A 20543-nucleotide genomic window follows, 5' to 3' on the forward strand; every position below is an offset into this window, starting at 1 on the left:
ACAGACTGTTTGTGAGGCAGGAACAAGAGGAGAAGATAAATATGAGTTATATCACACACACACACACACACACCATAAACACGCGACGGTTCTCAGTGATAAATGAACCACCACTTTACAGCCTCAAGTGTGTCCTTACTTATCAACAGCGTCTGGAGATAAGTTTTGTGTCTGACTTATATAACACCGTCTCACTGGTGACTGATGGAGTTGTGTGAGGTGCTGGTGGAGGAGTCTATCGTGTTGGTGTTGGTGAAGTGCTGGTGCAGGTATTGGTGAAGTTGTGGTTGAGATGTTTGTGTTGGTGCAGGTGAAGTATTGGTGCAGGTTTTGGTGAAGTGGTGGAGAGATGTTTGTGTTGGTACAGGTGTTGGTGAAATGTTGTGTTAATAATGTGTTAGTGAGGTGTTAATTATGTGTTGGTGATGTGTTGATGAGGTGTTAATGATGTGTTAATGTGGTGTTATTGAGGTGTTAATGATGTGTGAGTGAGGTGTTGGTAAGGCGTTAATGAGGTGTTGGTGAGGTGATAATGAGGTGTTAGTGAGGTGTTGGTGAGGCGTTGGTGAGGTGTTAATGAGGTGTTAGTAAGGTGTTGGTGAGGCGTTGGTGAGGTGTTAGTGAGGTGTTGGTGAGGTGTTGGTGAGGTGTTAGTGATGTGTTAGTGAGGTGTTGGTGAGGTGTTGGTGAGGTGTTAATGAGGTGTTGGTGAGGCGTTAATGAGGTGTTGGTGAAGCGTTAATGAGGTGTTAATGAGATGTTGGTGATGCGTTAGTGGGGTGTTAATGAGGTGTTGGTGATGTGTTAGTGAGGTGTTGGTGAGGTGTTAATGAGATGTGTTGGTGATGTGGTTAGTGAGGTTTTAATGAGGTGTTGGTGATGTGTTAGTGAGGTTGGTGAGGTGTTAATGAGATGTTGGTGACAGTGTTAGTGGGGTGTTGGTGAGGTGCTGGTGATGTGTTAGTGAGGTGGAGGTGTTGGTGAGGTGTTGGTGAGGTGTTAATGAGGTGTTAATGAGATGTTGGTGATGCGTTGGGGTGGGGTGTTAATGAGGTGTTGGTGATGTTAGTGAGGTGTTAATGAGGTGCTGGTGAGAAATAATGAGATGTTATGTGATGTGTTAGTAGGTGTTGGTAGGTAGGAATGAGATGTTGGTGATGCGTTAGTGGGTGTTAATGAGGTGTTAATGAGGTGTTGGTGAGGTGTAAAATGAGATATGGTGATGTAAGTTAGTGAGGTGTTGGTGAGGTGTAAATGAGATGTTGGTGATGTGTTAGTGGGGTGTTAATGAGGTGTTGGTGATGTGTTAGTGAGGTGTTAATGAGGTGTTAATGAGGTGTTGGTTATGTGTTAGTGAGGTGTTAATGAGGTGTTGGTGATGTGTTAATGAGATGTTGGTGATGTGTTAGTGAGGTGTTGGTGAGGTGTAAATGAGATGTTGTTGATGTGTTAGTGAGGTTTTAATGAGGTGTTGGTGATGTGTTAGTGGGGTGTTAATGAGGTGTTGGTGATGTGTTAGTGGGGTGTTAATGAGGTGTTGGTGATGTGTTAGTGAGGTGTTAATGAGGTGTTGGTGATGTTAGTGGGGTGTTAATGAGGTGTTGGTGATGTGTTAGTGAGGTGTTAATGAGGTGTTGGTGATGTGTTAGTGAGGTGTTAATGAGGTGTTGTGAGGTGTTAATGAGGTGTTGGTGATGTTAGTGAGGTGTTAATGAGGTGTTGGTGATGTGTTAGTGAGGTGTTAATGAGGTGTTGGTGAGGTGTTAATGAGGTGTTGGTGATGTGTTAGTGGGGTGTTAATGAGATGTTGGTGATGTGTTAGTGGGGTGTTAATGAGGTGTTGGTGATGTGTTAGTGAGGTGTTAATGAGGTGTTGGTGAGGTGTTGGTGATGTGTTAGTGAGGTTTTAATGAGGTGTTGGTGAGGTGTTAATGAGGTGTTGGTGAGGTGTTAATGAGGTGTTGGTGATGTGTTGGTGAGGTGTTAATGAGGTGTTGGTGATGTGTTAATGAGGTGTTGGTGAGGAAGGTAAAAGGTCACAGTGAAGAGAAAAGTTGGTGTAAGAGTTGTGGATGTAATTTACCTCTGAGCTGCCTGACCTCTTTTGCACCTGACTAGTTCCCACCTGACCTGTACTGACCAACTGATATGTTTTGTGACTGACCATTTGACCCCCTTCCTGACCCTCCTCATTACCTGACCTCACCTGACCATCTGACGAAACTCCGACCTGACCTGACCACTTTACCTGTTTACCTGAATTGTCTTAACACCTGAGCTGACCACCTTACCTTCATCCCCACCTGACTTAGCCACACTCCCATTTCCACTACCACACGCCCACTGACCTGACTTACCATCTTACCCAACCAGTATCTGACCCAACGGACTTGTCTATATTTAGATGGCAAACACACACACACACACACACACACACACACACACACACACACACACACACACACACACACACACACACACATACATCTAAAGCACCCAGTCAGACAGAGAGAGAGAGAGAGAGAGAGAGAGAGAGAGAGAGAGAGAGAGAGAGAGAGAGAGAGAGAGAGAGAGAGAGAGAGACAGACAGATAAACACCAAGACAGCTAAATACGGGCACTATCACTACACTCAGCCTTTGCATTACCGACAAATGCAACATGCATTTTAAGCGACGTGTAAGTGCCAAGTTTACACACCAACATCACCTGATTACATTTTTGACATTAAACACAAAATGTGGCCTGTCTCGGCCCTCTGGGACTCTGATATTGTAACAGAGTGAGTCGGCCGTCGCTGCCTCTGCAGGGAAGAGGGCTCGGCTGACTGTGTCTGCAAGCATGAGCCGTTGGCGAGGGAAGGGGACATATGTGCGCGCGCGCGTGTGTGTGTGTGTGTGTGTGTGTGTGTGGTGTGATGTATGTGATGCACGCTTGTTTGCTTGGCGAGGTATGCGTGATGTAAGAATAAGCGAGGACAGCTTCCATGATGTACAGGTGGCGTCACATAAACATCAGATGGCTCACCAGAACCCTACCACCTATGACGAGCACCTGCCTGAGAGTTACCTTACACAGTACATCCACCACCAAAGCAACCTGCCACATACCCCTGCACATACTGACGGCAGGTTCTTGACAGGTTGCCTATATTACCCCAGAGTACCTCTCCACCGCCGAGTGGTCCTATAAATGGCCATTAGTCTGGGAATAGAGATCGAATTGACAGATAACAACGAAATATACCTGTGAAGACAGGAAACATACACAATGACGATGGATACACCATATAAAGCAAAGAAGACAGACTGAGTAACATTACATGAGAAAGAAAGAAACACTTAAGCAAACCGTACGGACGAAGTTTCTCGTCACAGAGAAACCCACAGAGAAGATCCATGAACACCAATCACCAGGAGGTACACACAGACGAGGTGACAGGTGAAGTGGAGGTGAAGGAGGGGGAAGAAGAAGAAAGGAGAGGAGGAGGACAGACCCTGGACACTGTAGATGGGGGAGTGAGTGGAGGAGTCTTAAGTGAGAGAGAGGAGGAAAGAGTGAGAGGGAAGCTGAGGGTCACCTGATAGAGGATGCTTCTTGGTCCCAGGAACATCCGGGTGACGGGTAAAGCGGCTGGCGGTGGCGGCTTGAGACGGGACCCCTTAACTGCGGAGGCTCACACGCTGCCTTGCCACCCTCCTGCTTAATCTCCTTTCACGTCTACTAATTGTTCACGCCCACGGGGACTACACAGGAGCACTGAGACCCCGCATAATGATAGTGGGTGGGTGGGTAAGTGGTGGTGGTGGTTAAAATGAAAGGGTGTTGGTTGGCGGTGGTGGCAGTCATGGTGGTGGGGTATAGGGCAGCAAGAGGGGAAGGATGGCAGAAAGGACTTAAGAGGGAGAAACAAGAGAGAGAGAGAAGAATGGAATAGGTTAAGGAAGGGGAATGAGGTGAGATTTCTATGAGAGAGATAGAGGGAGATGATTATTGGGGAGAGAAAAGACGAGGAAAGGGATGCCAGAGATTAAAGAAAGGGAAAGACAGAGAGAGAGAGAGAGAGAGAGAGAGAGAGAGAGAGAGAGAGAATCACCAAAGCCACACAAGTTAAATACTTTTGCCTAATCTCAGACCAACAAACAGGCAGCAGGACACAGAACCTGCAAAACACGACTGAGAGAAGCACAGACCCACCTGATGTTATGACAGAATGAGGAGGGAGGAAGAGGGTGGAGGGAGGGGAAGAGAGGTAGGAGGGGAGAAGAGGAGGGGTGGAGGAAGAGGAGGTAAGAGGGTGGAGAAGAGGAGGAGAGGTAGAGGAGAAGAGGAGGGGAGAGGTGAGGAGGAAGAAGAATAGAGGTGAAGGGTAGGAGGGAGGAGAAGAGGAGGGAGAGGTTGGAGGTAAGGAGAAGAGGAGACGAGAGGGAGAGGAGAGAAGAGGAGGCAAGAGGGTGAGAAGAGGAGGGAGAGGTGGGAGATAGGGAGGAGAAGAGGAGACAGAGTGTGGGGGGGAGGAGGAGAAGAGGAGGGTGACAGAGGAAGATAGAGGTGGGAGAGAAGAGGAGGTGAGAGAGTGGGAGAAGAGGAGGAGAGAGGGAGGTAGGGAGGAGTAAGAGAGAGAGGCAGGAGGAGGAGAAGAGACAGAGAGGGGAGGAGGAGGAGAAAGGAAGAGTTGGACGAGGAGGAGAAGAGAGGTGAGAGGTAGGAGGAGGAGAACAGGAGGTGAGAGATGGAGAAGAGGAGGAGAGGGTGGAAGGAGGAAAAGAGGAGATGAGAGCTGGACGTAGGAGGAGAAGAGAGAGAGGTGGAGGAGGAGGAGAACAGGAGGAGAGAGGGTTAGAAGAAGAGAAAGAGGAGAGAGGGGTGGAGGTAAAGAGAGAATAGAAGGGAGAGGGAGGGAGGGAGAGAGAATAGGAGGAGAGAGTGGAGAAGAGGGAGGTTGAGGAAAAACGGAGGAGAAGAGGATGAGAGGCTGACAGATGAGAAGATTAGCGAGAGGTGATGAGTGAAGAGAATAATGTGAGAGGTGAGAAGAGAAAGAGTGAGGAGGAAGGAGGAGAAAAGGAAGGAGGTTGGAGGGAGGAGGAGAACACAGGTGAGAGGTGAGAAGAGGAGGTGAAAAGAGGAGAGGGGAGGAGGAGAGGAGGAGAGAGGGTGGAGAAGAAGAGAAGAGGAGGTGAGAGAGGAGGGGAGACAGGAGGAGCAAAGAGGTTGGAAGGAGGAGAGAACGTGAAAGAGGAGGAAGAAGAAAGGAGGAGGAGGGAGAGGTAAGGAGGAGGAAAAAAAGGAGGTAGAGAGGAAAGAGGAGGTGAGAGGGGAGGGAGAGGAAGGAGAAGAGGAGTTGAGAGGGGAGGAGAAGAGGAGGAGGAGGTGGAGGAGGAGGAGACAGGAGGCAGAGAGGTGGAAGAGGAGGTGAGAGGTGGAGGCAGGAGGAGAAGAGGAGGGAGGGTGGAGGAGGAGGAGAACAGGAGGAGGAGGAGATGAAGGAGGAGGAGAGGAGGGAGGGAGGGAGGAGAAAAGGAGATAAGAGAGTAGGAAGAGGAAGGAGAAGAGGAGGAGAGGGGTAGGAGGGAGGGGAAGAGAAGAGGGAGGAGGGAGAGGGGAGGGGGAGGAGAAGAGGGAGGTGGGGAGGGGAGGAGAAGAGGAGGTGAGAGAGGTGGAGGGAGGAGGAGAAGAGGAGGAGGAGAGGAGGGAGGTAGGGAGGAGAAGAGGAAGAGAGGAGGAGGAAGGGGAGGGAGAAGAGGAGGTAGAGGGTGGAGGAGGGAGGAGAAGAGGAGGAGAGAGGGTAGGAGGAGGGAGGAGAAGAGAGGTGAGGAAGGAGGAAGGAGGAGAAGGTAGAGAGGAGGAGGGAGGAGGAGAAGAGGAGGGAGAGGGTGGAGAAGAGAAGGTGAGGAGGTGGGAGGAGGGTAGGAGAAGAGGAGGAGAGAGGAAGGAGGAAGGGAGGAAAGGAAGAGGGAGGGGGAGAGGGGTGGAGGAGGGGAGGAGAAAGGGGAGAGGGTAGGAAGAGGAGGAGAGGGGGGGAGGTAGGGGAGGAGAAGAGAGGGGGAGGAGGAAGAGGGAGGAAAGGGGAGGAGAAGAGAGGGTAGGAGGAGGAAGAGGGAGGAAAGGTAGGGAGGAGAAGAGAGGGTAGAGGAGGAAGAGGGTAGGGAAAAGGGTAGGGGGGGAGGAGAAGAGAGGAGGAGGAAAGAGGAGGAAAGGTAGGGAGGAGAAGAAGAGGTAGGAGGAAGAGGAGGAAGGGGTAGGGGAGGAGAAGAGAGGTAGGAGGAGAAGAGGGGAAGGTAGGAGGAGAAGAGAGGGTAGGAGGAGGAAGAGGAGGAAAGGGTAGGGGAGGAGAAGAGAGGTAGGGAGGAGGAAGAGGGGAGGAAAGGAGGGGAGGAGAAGAGAGGGTAGGAGGAGGAAGAGGGAGGAAAGGGTGGGGGAGAGGAGGGTAGGAGGAGGAAGAGGCAAGAAAGGGTGGGGGGAGGAGAAGGAGGGTAGGAGGAGGAAGAGGGAAGAAAGGGGGGGAGGGGAGAAGAGAGGGTAGGAGGAGGAAGAGGGGGAGGAAAGGGTAGGGGAGGAGAAGAGAGGGTAGGGAGGAGAAGAGGGAGGAAAGGGGTAGGGGAGGAGAAGAGAGGGTAGGAGGAGGAAGAGGGAGGAAAGGTAGGAGGAGAAGAGAGGGGGTAGGGAGGAAGAGGAGGGAAAGGTGGGGGAGGAGAAGAGAGGGGAGGAGGGAAGAGGAGGAAAGGGGTAGGGGAGGAGAAGAGAGGGAGAGGAGGAAGAGGGAGAAAGGGTAGGGGAGGAGAAGAGAGGGTAGGGAGGAGGAAGAGGGAGGAAAGGGAGGGGAGAAGAGGCAGAGGAGGAAGAGGATGAGAAAGGTGAGACAGAAGAGGCAGGAGGATGGAAGAGTGCAGAGCTGCAGGAGATGAGATGATGTAGAGAAAGGCAGAGGAAGAGGTGGGTGGAGGAGGAAGAGGAAAGGGGTAGGAGGAGAAGAGAGGTAGGAGGACAAAGAGGGCAGAAAGGTAGGAGGAGAAGGAGGAAGAGGAGGAAAGGGTAGGAGGAGGGGTAGGAGGAGCAAAGGAGGGGAAGAAAGGTAGGGAGGAGAAGAGAGGGTAGGAGGAGGAAGATGAAAGGTAGAGAAGAGAGGCAGGAGGAAGAGGATGGTGCCGGGTGAGATGAAGACAAAGAGGGAGGAAAAGGTAGAGGAGAACAGAGGAGGATGAAGAGGGCAGGAAAGGGGAGGAGGAGGAGGAAAGGGGAAGAGAGGTAGGAGGAGGAAGAGGATGAAAGGGGAGGAGAAGAGAGGGTAGGAGGAGGAAGAGGAAGAAAGGGGGGAGGAGAAGAGAGGTAGGAGGAGGAAGAGGGAGGAAAGGTAGGGAGGAGAAGAGAGGTAGGAGGACAAAGAGGAGGAAAGGGGAGGAGAAGAGAGGGTGGAGGAGGAAGAGGGAGAAAGGTAGGAGGAGAAGGAGGTAGGAGGAGGAAGAAAAGTGAAAGGGCAGGGGAGGAGATGAGGGAGGAGGATGGAAGAGGGGAAACAGGCCATAGATATAAAGAGGATGGAAAGGTAGAGGAGAAGAGAGGAGGAGGGAAGAGGAAAGGGGTGGGAGAGAAGAGAGGTGGGAGGAGGAAGAGGGGAGAAAGGGGTGGGGGAGAAGAGAGGGGTAGGGAGGAGGAAGAGGGAGGAAAGGGGGAGGAGAAGAGAGGGTAGAGGAGGGAAGAGGAAGAAAGTAGAGGAGAAGAGGGTAGAGGAGGGAAGAGGGGAGGAAAGGGTAGGGGAGGAGAAGAGAGGTAGGAGGAGGAAGAGGGAGGAAGGGGGGAGGAGAAGAGAGGGTAGGAGGAGGAAGAGGAGGAAAGGTAGGAGGAGAAGAGGAAAGAGGAGGAAGAGGTGAAAGGGTAGGGGAGGAGAAGGGAGGCAGGAGGAGCAAGGAGGAAGAAAGGGTAGGGAGGAGAAGAGGCAGAGTGATGAAGAGGATGGAAATGGGCAGATGGAGAAGAGAGCAGATGATGAAGAGGAAGAAAGGGGTAGAGAAGAGAGGGTAGGAGGAGGGAAAGGGAGGAAAAGGTAGGAGGAGAAGAGGGTAGAGGAGGGAAGAGGGAAGGGGGAGGAGAAGAGAGGGTAGGAGGAGGAAGAAGAAAGTGTAGGAGGAGAAGAGAGGCAGGGAGGAGGGAAGAGGGGAGGAAGGTAGGGGAGGAGAAGAGAGGTAGGGAGGAGGAAGAGGGAAGAAAGGTAGGAGGAGAAGAGAGGTAGGAGGAGGAAGAGGAGGGGAGGAAAGAGAGGGGTAGGAGGAGGAAGAGGAGGAAAAGGTAGGAGGAGAAGAGAGGTAGGAGGAGGAAGAGGGAAGAAAGGTAGGGGAGGAGAAGAGAGGGTGCAGGAGGATGGGAGGAGGAAAGGTAGGGAGGAGAAGAGAGGAGAGGGAGTGGAGGAAGAGGAGTGAGCGGTAGATGAAGGAGGCAGATGATGAAAGGAGATGAAAGGGACAAGAGAGGGGTAGGAGGAGAGGAAAGGGAGAGAAGAGGTAGAGGAAGAGGAGGAAAGGGAGGAGAGGTAGGAGGAGGAAGAGGGGAGGAAAGGGGTAGGGGAGAGAAGAGAGGAGGAAGAGGTAGAAAGGGGTAGGAGGAGAAGAGAGGTAGGAGGAGGAAGAGTAAGAAAAGGTGGGAGGAAGGGAGGAGGAAGAGGAGGAAAGGGGGAGGAGAAGAGAGGTAGGAGGAAGAGGAGGAAAGGTAGGAGGAGAAGAGGAGGCAGGAGGCGAAGAGGAAGAAAGGCAGGAGGAGAAGAGAGGGCAGGCGATAAGAGGATGAGAGAGGTGATAAGAGGGAGGAAAGGAGAGAAGAGAGGGCAGGAGGAGTGAAGAGGAGGAAAGGGGGAGGAAGAGAGGGGTAGGGAGGAGAAGAAGAAAGGTAGGGGAGGAGAAGAGAGGTAGGAGGAGAAGAGGAAAGGGGGGAGAGAAGAGAGGGAGGAGGAAGAGGAAGAAAGGGGGGAGGAGAAGAGAGGGGAGGAGGAAGAGGAAGAAAGGGGGAGAGAAGAGAGGTAGGAGTGAAGGTAGGGAAAGGGTAGGGGGAGGAGAAGAGAGGGTAGGAGGAGGGAAGAGGGGAGGTGGGGGTAGGGAGAGAAGAGAGGGTGGAGGAGGAAGAGGGAAAGGGGAGGAGAAGAGAGGGTAGGAGGAAGAGGGGAGGAAAGGGTAGGGGAGGAGAAGAGAGGGTAGGATGAGGAAGAGGGTAGGAAAGGGTAGGGGAGGAGAAGAGAGGGTAGGAGGAGGAAGAGGGGAGGAAAGGGGAGGAGAAGAGAGGGTAGGAGGAGGAAGAGGGGAGGAAAGGGTAGGGGAGGAGAAGAGAGGGTAGGAGGAGGAAGAGGGGAGGAAAGGGTAGGGAAGGAAAGAGGGGAGGAGAGGAGATCTAAGACTCAGGGCATCAGGTCATCTAAGACTCAGCCTCGGAGTCTTAAGACGGAGTGCGACAACAGTTTACGAGAAGATAAAATGACGAGATGAAAGACGTGGTGTGGTATCTCTACTGTGTGTACGTATATGTGTACACCAGGGTCCTTGTGTGTACGTATATGTGTACACCCAGGGTCCTTGTGTGTACGTATATGTGTACACCCAGGGTCCTTGTATTTTGTGTACGTATATCTGTACACCCAAGGTCCTTGTATTGTGTGTACGTTTATGTGTACACGTCGGGTCCTTGTATTGTGTGTACGTTTATGTGCACACCCTGGGTCCTTGTGTGTACGTTTATGTGCACACCCAGGGTTCTTGTGTGTACGTTTATGTGTACACCCAGGGTCCTTGTATTGTGTGTATGTATATGTGTACACCCAAGGTCCTTGTATCGTATGTACGTTTTTGTGTACACCTAGGATCCTTGTGTGTACTTATATGTGTACATCCAGGTTCATTATTCTGTGTGTATGTATATGTATACACTCAGGGTCCGTCCTTAGTGTGAAGGTACACACATAGCTTACCCCCTCCCTCACATGATAGGCTCACAAGGTGACAACAATAGACAGGTGGGAAAGGTTAATTAGACGTCCCCAGGTGATAATGTGTCAACGTGTCTCCACCAACGTGTCAACTCTGCGGCCATACAAATTATCATTGATTCTACAGACTACCAGCTGTATGTGTATGCCGATAGTGGTTGTGGTTGAGGAGGTAGTTGTGGTTGAGGTAGTTGTGGTAGTTGAGGATTGTTTGTATTGCTGGTAGTTGTGGTGGTTGAAGGTGGTTATGGAGTTGGTTGTAGTAGGGTGGTTGTGTGAAGCTGGATGAGGGTTGATGTGGTGATAGTAATGCTTGGTTGTGGTGGTAGTGGTTGTGGTGGTAACTGAGGTGTTGTGATGATGGTGATGGTAGTGGTGGTGGTGGTTAAAGATTATGGATATTAGGATAGAAATGTATGTATACAAAACTTGACACACACACACACACACACACACACACACACATCAACATGCAGTGGGATTTGCGAATAGTTTGTTCAGGTGGTGCGTGTGGGAAGTGTGTACCACAGAGAGAGAGAGATAGAGAGAGAGAGAGAGAGAGAGAGAGAGAGAGAGAGAGAGAGAGAGAGAGAGAGAGAACCAATTTCCACTATAAGCCTCAGGTGGAAGAAAGGTCCAACACTCAATTCCAGGAACAGCAAGCATTGAGCTAACTGACTCACTTGACCAAAACAAACAAACAACTTTGCTCTAGTAACAAAGACATCTCCCGCGAATTAATCTAATGGGTTGGAGTGGCTGAGTAGATACTGTACTCATCTTGTCTCCTAAGGGTCGTTGGTTCGATTTCTAGAGACTTGCTTTTTTTTTCATTGTGGTATGTATGGGGTGCCTAAGTGATGTTCAAGGCTATGGTACACTTAGGGTTATGGTACACTCAGGGTTATGGAACACTCAGGGTTATGGTACACTCAGGGTTATGGTACACTCAGGGTTATGGTACACTCAGGGTTATGGTACACTCAGGGTTATGGTACACTCAAGGTTATGGTACACTCAGGGTTATGGAACACTCAGGGTTATGGAACACTCAGGGTTATGATACACTCAGGGTTATGGAACACTCAAGTTACTCAGGCCACACTCAGGGTTATGGACACTCCAGGGTTATGGAACACTCAGGGTTATGGTACCTCCAAAAAAATTTATGGTACACTCAAGGTTATGGTACACTCAGGGGTTATGGAACACTCAGGGTTATGGTACACTCAGGGTTATGGTACACTCAGGGTTATAGGTACACAGGGTTATAAGGCCCTTAGGTTATGGTACACTCAGGGTTATGATACACTCAGGGTTATGGGTACTCAGGTTATAGTACACTCAGGGTTATGATACACTCAGGGTGTAAGTACACTCAGGGTTATGGTACCTCAGGGTTATGATACCTCCATGGTACACCAGGGTTATGGTACACTCAGGGTTATGGTACACCAGGGTTATGGTACACTCAGGGTTATGGTACACTCAGGGTTATGGTACACTCATGGTTATAGGTACACCCAGGGTTATGGTACTCTCCATGGTACACTCAGGGTTATGGTACACTCAGGGTTATGGTACACCCAGGGTTATGGTACACTCAGGGTTATGGTACACTCAGGGTTATGGTACACTCAGGGTTATGGTACACTCAGGGTTATGGTACACTCAGGGTTATGGTACACTGAAGGCACAAGTGGTACAATCGCAGAATAATTAACGCAACAGACGAATGAATAAAATAGTTATTAATGGCGAATAATAATAATAATAATAATAATAATAATAATAATAATAATAATAATAATAATAATAATAATAAAAGGCAACAATAGTAAACACATCACATATATTACACAACAAAAGACTCACCTTTTTTTTTAATTTACGAATTATAATAATAAAAAATATTAAAAAAAAGTTAGATTTTGGTAACATTAACAATAGACGAAGAAAAACCGATTTCCCTCTCCCTCCAAACTATAAAAAAGGTCAAATGAACAAAAAAAATAAAACCAATGATTATAAACAAAATAAACAATTAAAAGGAAAACAAAGAAACAATAAATGATGCAAATAAACAATAGATAATTAGACGGCACGGTATAATGGGACCACCTGAAGATTAGACACTCAAATTTATAACTTATTTCACCTTAAAGTTATCTGGAGGGAGAAGGGGGGGTTAGATTAAGTTGGTTTGGGTTGGGTTAGGTTAGGTTAGGTTAGGTTAGAATTAGGTTAGGTGAGGTTAGGATAAGATATCATTAAGGAATAAGTTAATCCTCAGATGAACTAAACTGGGGGGGGGGGTCTAATCCTCAGGTGAGCTATATCAACAAACAATAAAACACAAGTTAGAAGAATAAACAGATAAATAGCACAGATGATGATAAACAGATAAAAAAGAGACGCAGAATGAGGCGCTAAAGGTCATACTCACGGCTCTTGGACCGGGGTTCCCTGGGGCCGTCCACTGTCACCTTGATGGCTTTAGTGTATGTGGCGACCTGAGGTGGTGACGTGCTGATGGTGATGGTCAGCAGGAAGCTCTTGCCTGTGGGGATAGTGAGTGATGGTGAGGGGTACTGGTGGTGAGGTATAGTGGTGGTGTGGGATAGTGAGGGTGAGGGGTAGTAGTGGTGAGGGATAGTAATGGTGAAGTGACTCAAATAGTGAAGTGCATTATAGTGACACAGGATCAATCACCACAGGAAGTACCAACAGAACTTCATTTAATTCACTATACGCATCAACAGAGGTCACACAGGTAAGGTCAACAGGTGTTAATTAACGATACAACCAACATTCCTCACCACACTGTTTACATCTTGTTACATAATCTTATAGAAAAACGTAGCTACAAAACTACATTATCTATTCCTACATATGTTTAAGCTCTGAACCAGAATTACTGTAGGTTCCCCTGTAAGATTAGCGCCTCTCTCCCAGCTTATTTCACCTGAAGATTGAACACCCTGACGCTAATTAGGGCGAATTAGGTCAGGTAAAATTAGGTTGGGTTAATGGTGAAAAAGTTAAAGGTTAGGTTAGGTTTAGTTTGGTTAGGTTAGGTTAAGGTAGGAATTTAAGTTATATTAGCGGTATATTTGGTTAGGTTAGGGTAAGATAAATTAGGTTAGGTTAGAATAAGGCAGGATAGATTAGGTTAAGATGGCGTTAGGTTAAGTTAGGCTGGAACAATTTACATGGTTAAGAACCACACCTGATAATGAAAATAATTAAAAAAAATACCGAACCTTCTAAAATAACAAAATATAACCTTTATAAATATTAAATATCACATTTTAAAATAAATTACTTAAATATACATTTTTTATTGTTGATGTTGATATTCCTAAATACATCTGATATCATTGTTTACATTTTGAGCGCTTGGGTTTACACTTGACTAAGGCGGAATGACTGGGGCGTTGGTTCTATATGAGGATGTGACGGCGCGTTCAGAAATATAATAATCCTTAGAAAAACTGACGCAAGGAAATGGCGAAGAGAGTGTGAGTGTGACGCCGTCTTTAGGGTGGCTAATCATCAGGTGCGAGACCAACTTGAAGGCTATTGTATATCCAAGATGGTTCATTTTACTGCCACTGTGAACTTTGAACTATGACGGAGCATGAAGTCAACGACAAGAGAAAGATGTGAGAGAGAGAGAGAGAGAGAGGGAGGGGGGAGGGAGGTACATATCTACACTGGTATTACGAGGCCAACATGCTGTGTACAGAGGAGGTGGCTCCACTTAGCACCTTCGCTGCCGAACAGTGTCAAGTTGCGTCGGAAATTTTGGCGGGGAAAGATCTAAAAGGCATATTTACAAACTGGCAACTTCCCACTGGGCACGTTGCCATTAAGTTACTTTATTTTTGTTTTATTTCGTTCTAGGAAATAAAGTAATGTTTCTGAAGAGATTTTATACGTGACTTAATATTCTTGAGTAAACCCAACGACAGAAAACCTCACGCATTCCACATCAGTTTAATAGAGAACAAACAGAGTGAAAAACCTGTGTAATTTAACATAAAGTTAGTTCAAGTTAAACAAATTTTAACACCGGGTCTTTTACTTGGCATCTGGCATTACGTCATAGCAGCTGGCCCCCACGTGACCTTAGTGCCTGTGTGACCTTACTGTGACCTTGACCTTATAAAATGACCTTAGCTCTCTGACTTTTATAACCTTGAACTATGAGATATAACCGAGGGACGAATGTGGTGTACTTAAATTGTTGTCATGATGATGTGTTTGTTGTCATGATGATGTGTTTGTTGTCATTATGATGTGTTTGTTGTCATGATGATGTGTTTGTTGTCATGATGATGTGTTTGTTGTCATGATGATGTGTTTGTTGTCATGATGATGTGTTTGTTGTCATGATGATGTGTTTGTTGTCATGATGATGTGTTTGTTGCCATTATGATATGTTTGTTGTCATGATGATGTGTTTGTTGTCATGATGATGTGTTTGTTGTCATGATGATGTGTTTGTTGTCATGATGATGTGTTTGTTGCCATTATGATGTGTTTGTTGTAATGATGATGTATTTGTTGTCATGATGATGTGTTTGTTGTCATGATGATGTGTTTGTTATCATCATGATGTGTTTGTTGCCATTATGATGTGTTTGTTGTCATGATGATGTATTTGTTGTCATCATGATGTGTTTGTTGTCATGATGATGTGTTTGTTATCATTATGATGTGTTTGTTGCCATTATGATGTGATACCATGATACTCGTATATTACCATACTTAAATTAACTACATTCGACTGACTGGACTACAGTTAACGTGACCTAACCTAACCTAACCTAACTAACATACTGATTAGACTAGACATGATCTAATTGACTAACTGACTAGACTAGACTTGACCTAACTAATTAACTAGATTAGACTTGACTTAACCTAACTGACGAGACTTAACTTGACCTGACTAACCTCTGCCTGACCTCCCGACAAAGCGGAGATCATTAAACTTGGCCACTTGGTTCTTCATGACGGCAGAGTTGTTACGGATCTCGGCACAGCAGTTCTCATCGTTACCAGCTCTGATGGTGACCAGTGTGCCGTCCTGTACCGCCCCTAATGCCACCACTCTGTAACGGATGGTGTTACAGGTATAGTGTATGTCGGTATTACATGTACAAGACACAGGTGTTACAGGTATAGTGTATGTTGGTATTACAGGTACAAGATACAGGTGTTACAGTTATAGTGTATGTTGGTATTACAGGTACAAGATACAGGTGTTACAGTTATAGTGTATGTTGGTATTACAGGTACAAGATACAGGTGTTACAGGTATAGTGTATGTTGGTATTACAGGTATAGCATTACAGTCATTTTTGAAGTCATTTTATAAAGGTACCAGCTAGAGTATAAGCTGGAGAACATAGAGTTTACAGGTACAATAATAAATGTGTCTGGTAGTGGTGATGTACCATGCTGTTACTACCAGTGGCGACTCTTACCAACAAACACACTCACACATATAATAGATTTGGCCTGTGTGCTCGAGGCTGGCCGGACCCTAATGCCACCCTAGGCGTGGTTGTTTAAGGTGTAGAAGCTGTCGCCAACAACAACCACACCCTGAGTTAACGAGCTGCATGACTCAGTGTCCAGAAATCAATATTCGAGAAGACGGACAACTCACCAACTGCACTGGCTAACCGTACCCTGGAACACGATCCACCGTCGATTAACATCAGATCTGAGTACTGGGTGAACAGAGGCAAATGGCATAAAGAAACGCATAGTTTCACCCTGCCCGGGATCGAACCGGGTCCACACATTTATTCACAAATACACTATTACCGACTATCACGCAGAAATAACCCCACCTTCATCCACTCATACCCACCCCCAAGCCACGCCCACCTACGTGTGTGTGTGTGTGTGTGTGTGGCGTGATGACACTCTGGTAGTAAGTAAATAAGTAGACGAAAAATAAAAAATAAAGGAGAGAAAAAAAATAAGAGATATATAATCCCAAGGAGGCGGAAGAAGCAGAAGAGGAAGAGAAGAAGAAGAAGAAGGAGGAAGAATGAAACAGGAGGTGTATAAAACAATAGAGGAAAGACACAAAGAAATAAAAAAAGAAGAAACAAAGATGAGAAGAAACTGAAAGAAAGAAGAGAAAGAAATAGAAGACAGGAAAGAACAAAAAAACGAAAGAAAACAAAAATAAATAAATGAATAAAAAGATTCAGAAATAAAAAAAAATAAAAAAATAGAAAAAGAAACCGAACAACAAAAACAAAAACACACAACAAACAGCAACAACAACATAAACAAATTAAAAAACAACAATAAAGTAAAAAAAACAATACCAAGAAGAAATTAAAGAACACGACAGAAATTAATAAATGAAATGAGAAATATTTAGAGAAATGAACAAAAATGGAATAAAAAACAACAAAGAAAAAGTCAACAAAAACATAAAATAAAAAAAATAAATCAGGGTTGGAGCAATTACCGCGGAGCACCTGTTATTACCTGGGGCCAAACTCCAGTAAACATGGTAGTTATTCACTTTAACAGAAAACAGGGACTAGGTAGTGAATCACCGTAATGTAGCCAGACTGACACTCTATCTAGCTGAAACACGGATCTAGACTGTCACCACAATGTTGGTAGACTGTAACGTGTAGAATGTCACGTGTAGACTGTCACGATAATGTAGGTAGACTGTCACGTGTAGACTGTCACGATAATGTTGGTAGACTGTCACGTGTAGACTGTCACGATAATGTTGGTAGACTGTCACGTGTAGACTGTCACGATAATGTAGGTAGACTGTCACGTGAAGACAGTCACGATAATGTAGGTAGACTGTCACGATAATGTAGGTAGACTGTCACGTGTAGAGTGTCACGATAATGTAGGTAGACTGTCACGATAATGTAGGTAGACTGTCACGTGTAGACTGTCACGATAATGTAGGTAGACTGTCACGTGAAGACTGTCACGATAATGCAGGTAGACTGTCACGTGTAGACTGTCACGATAATGTAGGTAGACTGTCACTTGAAGACTGTCACGATATTATGTATGTGAACTATAGATCCATGTCGAGGATACTTGTGTGGGGGAAAAAAGTGATGACAGTGTTGGTTAGGTTAGCTTAGGATAGGTTAGGTTAGGATAGGATAGGCTAGGTTAGTCAACAGAATCATGGAATACAGGTAAAAAATCTTACACTACACCTGTCGTTAATTAATCACTCGACCGAAACTATTAATCTTGTACAAAATATTGGATTAAGCACATTTATTTGATTAGTCTATCTTTTATTTTATTCTTTTATTTATTTGTTTTTCGTGAAGAGACAGACTACCTCTGTTAACAACGAGCTATCTACGTAAATCCTCGTACCCGTGAATTGCAGACTTTCCACTTCAACACATTCTCCGAACCTCAATAGGATTGCACACTTGAAACTCTAGCCATTGGACCTGAAGAGACCTGTGCACTTGAAACTTAAGCCATTGGACCTGAAGAGACCTGCACACTTGAAACTTAAGCCATCGGACCTGACGGGACCTGAAAAAAAAGCGAACTGTCTGCCTAAACGAATCTTCAAACACAAAACCCGACGGAACGAACCCACGGTAGCAGCTCGTCCGGGTACAACTAAGTAACTCAAATGCACTGAACGGTAAGAGGCGGACCCTTATATATAGCCAATCCTTGATCTTACGGCACCATGGTCTTTAAAGGTAACTAGCTATTGATTAAGGGACACCAAGTTAATTATTGTCATTGTTCAACGTTATAGGTCTACCCTATAAATATCGCCAGTAGTTGCCATTTTCGCTCTAATCATCGTTAAGGCTTAAAGACTGTATAAGAATCTAACCTAAGAATATCGCCAGTGTTGAAAGTTAAGGGTCTAACATAAGAATATCGCCAGTGTTCAAAGTTAAGGGTCTAACCTAAGAATATCGCCAGTGTTCAAAGTTAAGGGTCTAACCTAAGAATATCGCCAGTGTTCAAAGTTAAGGGTCTAACCTAAGAATATCGCCAGTGTTCAAAGTTATGGGTCTAACCTAAGAATATCGCCAGTGTTCAAAGTTAAGGGTCTAACCTAGGAATATCGCCAGTGTTCAAAGTTAAGGGTCTAACCTAAGAATATCGCCAGTGTTCAAAGTTAAGGGTCTAACCTAAGAATATCGCCAGTGTTCAAAGTTAAGGGTCTAACCTAAGAATATCGCCAGTGTTCAAAGTTAAGGGTCTAACCTAAGAATATCGCCAGTGTTCAAAGTTAAGGGTCTAACCTAAGAATATCGCCAATGTTCAAAGTTAAGGGTCTAACCTAAGAATATCGCCAGTGTTCAAAGTTAAGGGTCTAACCTAAGAATATCGCCAGTGTTCAAAGTTAAGGGTCCAACCTAAGAATATCGCCAGTGTTGAAAGTTAAGGGTCTAACCTAAGAATATCGCCAGTGTGTAACTTTAAAATGTGACGTTTAACTCATCCTTCCTTCCCTGCCTCCATATTTTCCTTTACTGTTTCCCTCCCTCTCCTCGTTCTCTCCCACCCTTTCATCATACTTCCATCTCTCCCTTCCCTCCCTCTCTTCCTTCCTGCGCCGGCCCCTTCCTCAAACAGCAAATTGAGGGTCACCTTGTTGAATTATTCCCGTCAGCTGTTCCTCCACACCCGACACTACATGAAGTCAACAAATTTAGCAGTGAATAAATTATATCAAATGCAGTACTGAAAAAAAACAACAATTAGGGCGTTAGTGACTAGTGCTTGGCCGATTTATGTGGGCCAGGGTCCGAGGAAAATTTATGTCAGTCAGTCAGTCAATCAGTCAGTTAGTCAGTCAAACAAGAAAGACGTACATATGGCTAACTGAAGCAGAAGAAAATAATAAAGTAATCAATAAACAACTAATCAACATATACCTAAGAGAGAAACAATTATACAGAAACAAATGTAAACTAATCATTAACCTAACCTAACCTAACCTAACCTATACGTGTCCCCATACACTCATGTCCCACACTATACCCGCAACATAGACGCCCATGTCCAAAAATCGCACACACCCATATCCACATTTCCGTCTAAATAATTCTCTCTCTCTATCTCTCTCTCTCTCACCTGAATCCATTAGGCAGAGTCTTGTTCGAACGCCAGTGAGGAGGAAGAACCGAACACACCACGTTTGGGGCGCCCGTTCGGATCAAGTCTCCCGCCGGCTCGCCACACATGCCGCCCATCAGCTCCGCCCACGCTCGCTCGCCCACACCGAAACCGCCCACACTCACAAAATCGCCCATGGTGACGTCAGGGAACATGGCGATGGAACCCCTGTCTTGTGGGTGGTGGTAGGTGGTGGGGTGGTGGTAGAGGGGTAGGTGGTAGTGGGTGGTAGGTGCCCCGAGAGTAACAGGTAATGTGAGAGAGACAAGAAGAAAGTAAGAGGAAAGGGAGGGGAAAGAGATGGAATGGTATATGAAATAGGTAAAGGAGAACTAAGGATTATTTTCTTGATAATTTTCTTCCTTTCATCGTCTTGTGATTTTCTTAACTTGCAATTTCTCTCAATTATCTTTCTATTTTATTAGTGTTCTTCTTCTTTCTTCATTCCAGTATTTATTATTTATTTTCTTTACGATTTTCTTGTGTTTTGATGTCAAGTAATAAAGTTATTATTCTCAGTTTGTCTTGATAAAATGAGAAGTTTCTTGATTATAATATACGGATTTTCTTCATTATTTCTTCATTGTGTTTATTGTCTTTATCAAATTCACCTGTGTTTTGAAATTGTCTTTACTCGTGTTTTGAGATTTTCTTATCTTGATCACAGTTTCAATCAATTAATCTTGTGGATTTTTACTAATCACTACAAAACAGTCTGGTAGTTTAATCACTGCTAACTACCACTTTACTTGTAATTACCACGAAATATTTTACCTCTAATTGCTTATTCAGTAAATACACTTTTTATTTAACGTTTATAGTGTATTAAGTTCCACCCATTTTAGCACACCAACAAATTATTCTTTACTTAGTTTTTATATTTAGTGTTGTCAAGTTACTAAGAATATAAAAATACAATTGTTTAATTTCTCACTAAAAAAATTATCTAAAATATCACAACTGTTTTTGTTATATTAGTATTGTTAGCCCCGCGGTAAGGTCTGTCACAACACCGCTTGACCCAGCTGATCACACGTCAACAAGTTATGACGTCACCGGGCCGGCTCAACACATCCCTCTCCTCTTCACACACAGACACACACACACACACACGTACACACACAAGTGCTCACGTCCGCGGCCGCAACTCTCACCACCTGCGGCTGTCGGTGACTGACGTGGGCTTCTTGTGGCCCTGCGGTCTCCCACTCCAGCCGTAACCACGCCCCTTCTGACCCTGACTCCTCCCACCTCTCCGCAAACCAACTTCAGCAAAACTATTCAAATATTTAATCTCACCTCCCTAAATCATTACTTATAACCTAATCCTCTTTAAAGATAGGCTATAGATAGGAGTAATATGATAACAAATAAACAAATATATAATACGGAAAGAA

At 45.6% G+C, this 20543-nt stretch overlaps 1 protein-coding gene across 1 annotated transcript; it reads right to left on the reverse strand.

Moving 5' to 3' along the window:
- Positions 1-12395: 12395 nt before the first annotated feature.
- LOC121874070 (runt-related transcription factor 3-like) lies at positions 12396-20293 on the reverse strand. The gene is made up of 3 exons (XM_042377957.1): positions 19105-20293; positions 14929-15086; positions 12396-12526 (listed from the first exon to the last, which is right to left on the reverse strand). Exons 1-3 carry the CDS (start codon positions 19299-19301, stop codon positions 12396-12398), a joined length of 486 nt encoding a protein of 161 aa, XP_042233891.1. The 5' UTR covers positions 19302-20293.
- Positions 20294-20543: the final 250 nt, after the last annotated feature.

Source organism: Homarus americanus, unplaced genomic scaffold (assembly GCF_018991925.1).
Source record: "Homarus americanus isolate GMGI-L3 unplaced genomic scaffold, GMGI_Hamer_2.0 scaffold14613, whole genome shotgun sequence".
NCBI classification, from domain to species: domain Eukaryota; kingdom Metazoa; phylum Arthropoda; class Malacostraca; order Decapoda; family Nephropidae; genus Homarus; species Homarus americanus.